The 1,336-nt window shown below is 38.0% G+C and overlaps 1 protein-coding gene across 1 annotated transcript; it reads right to left on the reverse strand.

Moving 5' to 3' along the window:
- Positions 1 to 253: 253 nt before the first annotated feature.
- Positions 254 to 1,028, reverse strand: LOC136540664 (beta-glucuronosyltransferase GlcAT14A-like). The gene is made up of 2 exons (XM_066532672.1): positions 1,012 to 1,028; positions 254 to 812 (listed from the first exon to the last, which is right to left on the reverse strand). The coding sequence occupies exon 2, from the start codon at positions 757 to 759 to the stop codon at positions 298 to 300; it is 462 nt and encodes a 153-aa protein (XP_066388769.1). The 5' UTR covers positions 760 to 812; positions 1,012 to 1,028; the 3' UTR covers positions 254 to 297.
- Positions 1,029 to 1,336: the final 308 nt, after the last annotated feature.

The raw sequence follows: 1,336 nt of genomic DNA on the forward strand, positions 1-1,336 counted from the left end.
CCTCATCTATATTTAAAACGGATTTAGTACATGTCCCGTGTGGTTTCATCTCTCGCCAACCTCAACTTTGCTTCATATCAAATGCGATGACGCCGCAGCTGCTTATTGTCCAACATTTCCTATGATTCACTTTTATTGTTTTAGGTTATCACAGAAGAATCAACTATCGTGCATTACTAGGAAACAAGGTTAGACACCATATAAACTGATGGCGAATGAAATGCACCGCATTATGAAGCAAACCGCAAACTCATAACCTGAAAGATCGGGTTCCCTGATACTGAAATTATACAATCATCAATCCCATATACATTGATGGCCATAAAAGTTCTGATATGACAGCCTTTCAGCAAGGAACTTAGCAAGTTTTATAGCCTTAGGCCCAGGTCTAAGAACATCTGGGTTACCTGAAATGTCGCATGGACTGTCATGCCCAACACCTATGCACCATCCTCCTGTAACTGGCTCTCCAGGAAGGCGGTGTAAAATTTCGGCATCAATGTGATCAAGCACATGATCATCTTTCGGAAATCTAGTCCCAAAGGCTGCACCACTATCGGTCATATTTTCTACGTCATCTATAGTCAGTAGGCGTGGCTCGTTTTTGGAATGAGCATGCCATGTTGAATAGTGCAGATCATGGTTAACTACAGTCTTGTTGAATTCAGGGGAGTTGCAAAGAACTGTCTGAAAATACTTCCTGTGTGGCAAGGGCATGTTAGTGCAGTACATCAGCTGAGTTCTTGGCAGATTATCCATACCAACAATACAATATTCAATAAATTTCCGAGAAAGGATAACAGATGAAGAGCCTGCAAGGAAACAATAGACACCCTTAGACATAAATAAAAACAGAGTAAACTATCAATAAAACAAACAAGAACCAAGTCAAATAGCACTAAACAATGATGTGTAGCAGCTATATAGTGTTGTATCAATGGTATTATAGACAAATGTCCACAAAACCAGAGTAGACATAATAAGAAATCCAAGAAATATAGGATTCTGTACCAATGTCAATACAGTACAACCAGGCATTTTGTGAAATTTAATCTTAAGACATTTCATGCATATGCATATCCTTGAAACAGAACGTTCTATCCATCTGCCTTAGAGTTCATATGGTATTCATCATCATTTTTACATCCCAAGATTCTTATACAGGACTACAGGAGTGTACCATAGTTTATGAACCTACAGAAATATCAATAACAGAAGCAATCTGAATGACACTAGTAATATACAGAAAACAATAAAAGAAAAAGGGGCATTTTGTGTCAAGGTAACACAATGGTGGTCAAATGGAACTCAAAATGGCGTATTTATTTTAAGGAAA

This window comes from Miscanthus floridulus, chromosome 2, assembly GCF_019320115.1.
Source record: "Miscanthus floridulus cultivar M001 chromosome 2, ASM1932011v1, whole genome shotgun sequence".
NCBI classification, from domain to species: Eukaryota; Viridiplantae; Streptophyta; class Magnoliopsida; order Poales; family Poaceae; genus Miscanthus; species Miscanthus floridulus.

Bases quoted from the DNA above. Each gene is read 5' to 3' on its own strand.
- LOC136540664 (XM_066532672.1), bottom strand. From the start codon at position 759: ATGGATAATCTGCCAAGAACTCAGCTGATGTACTGCACTAACATGCCC.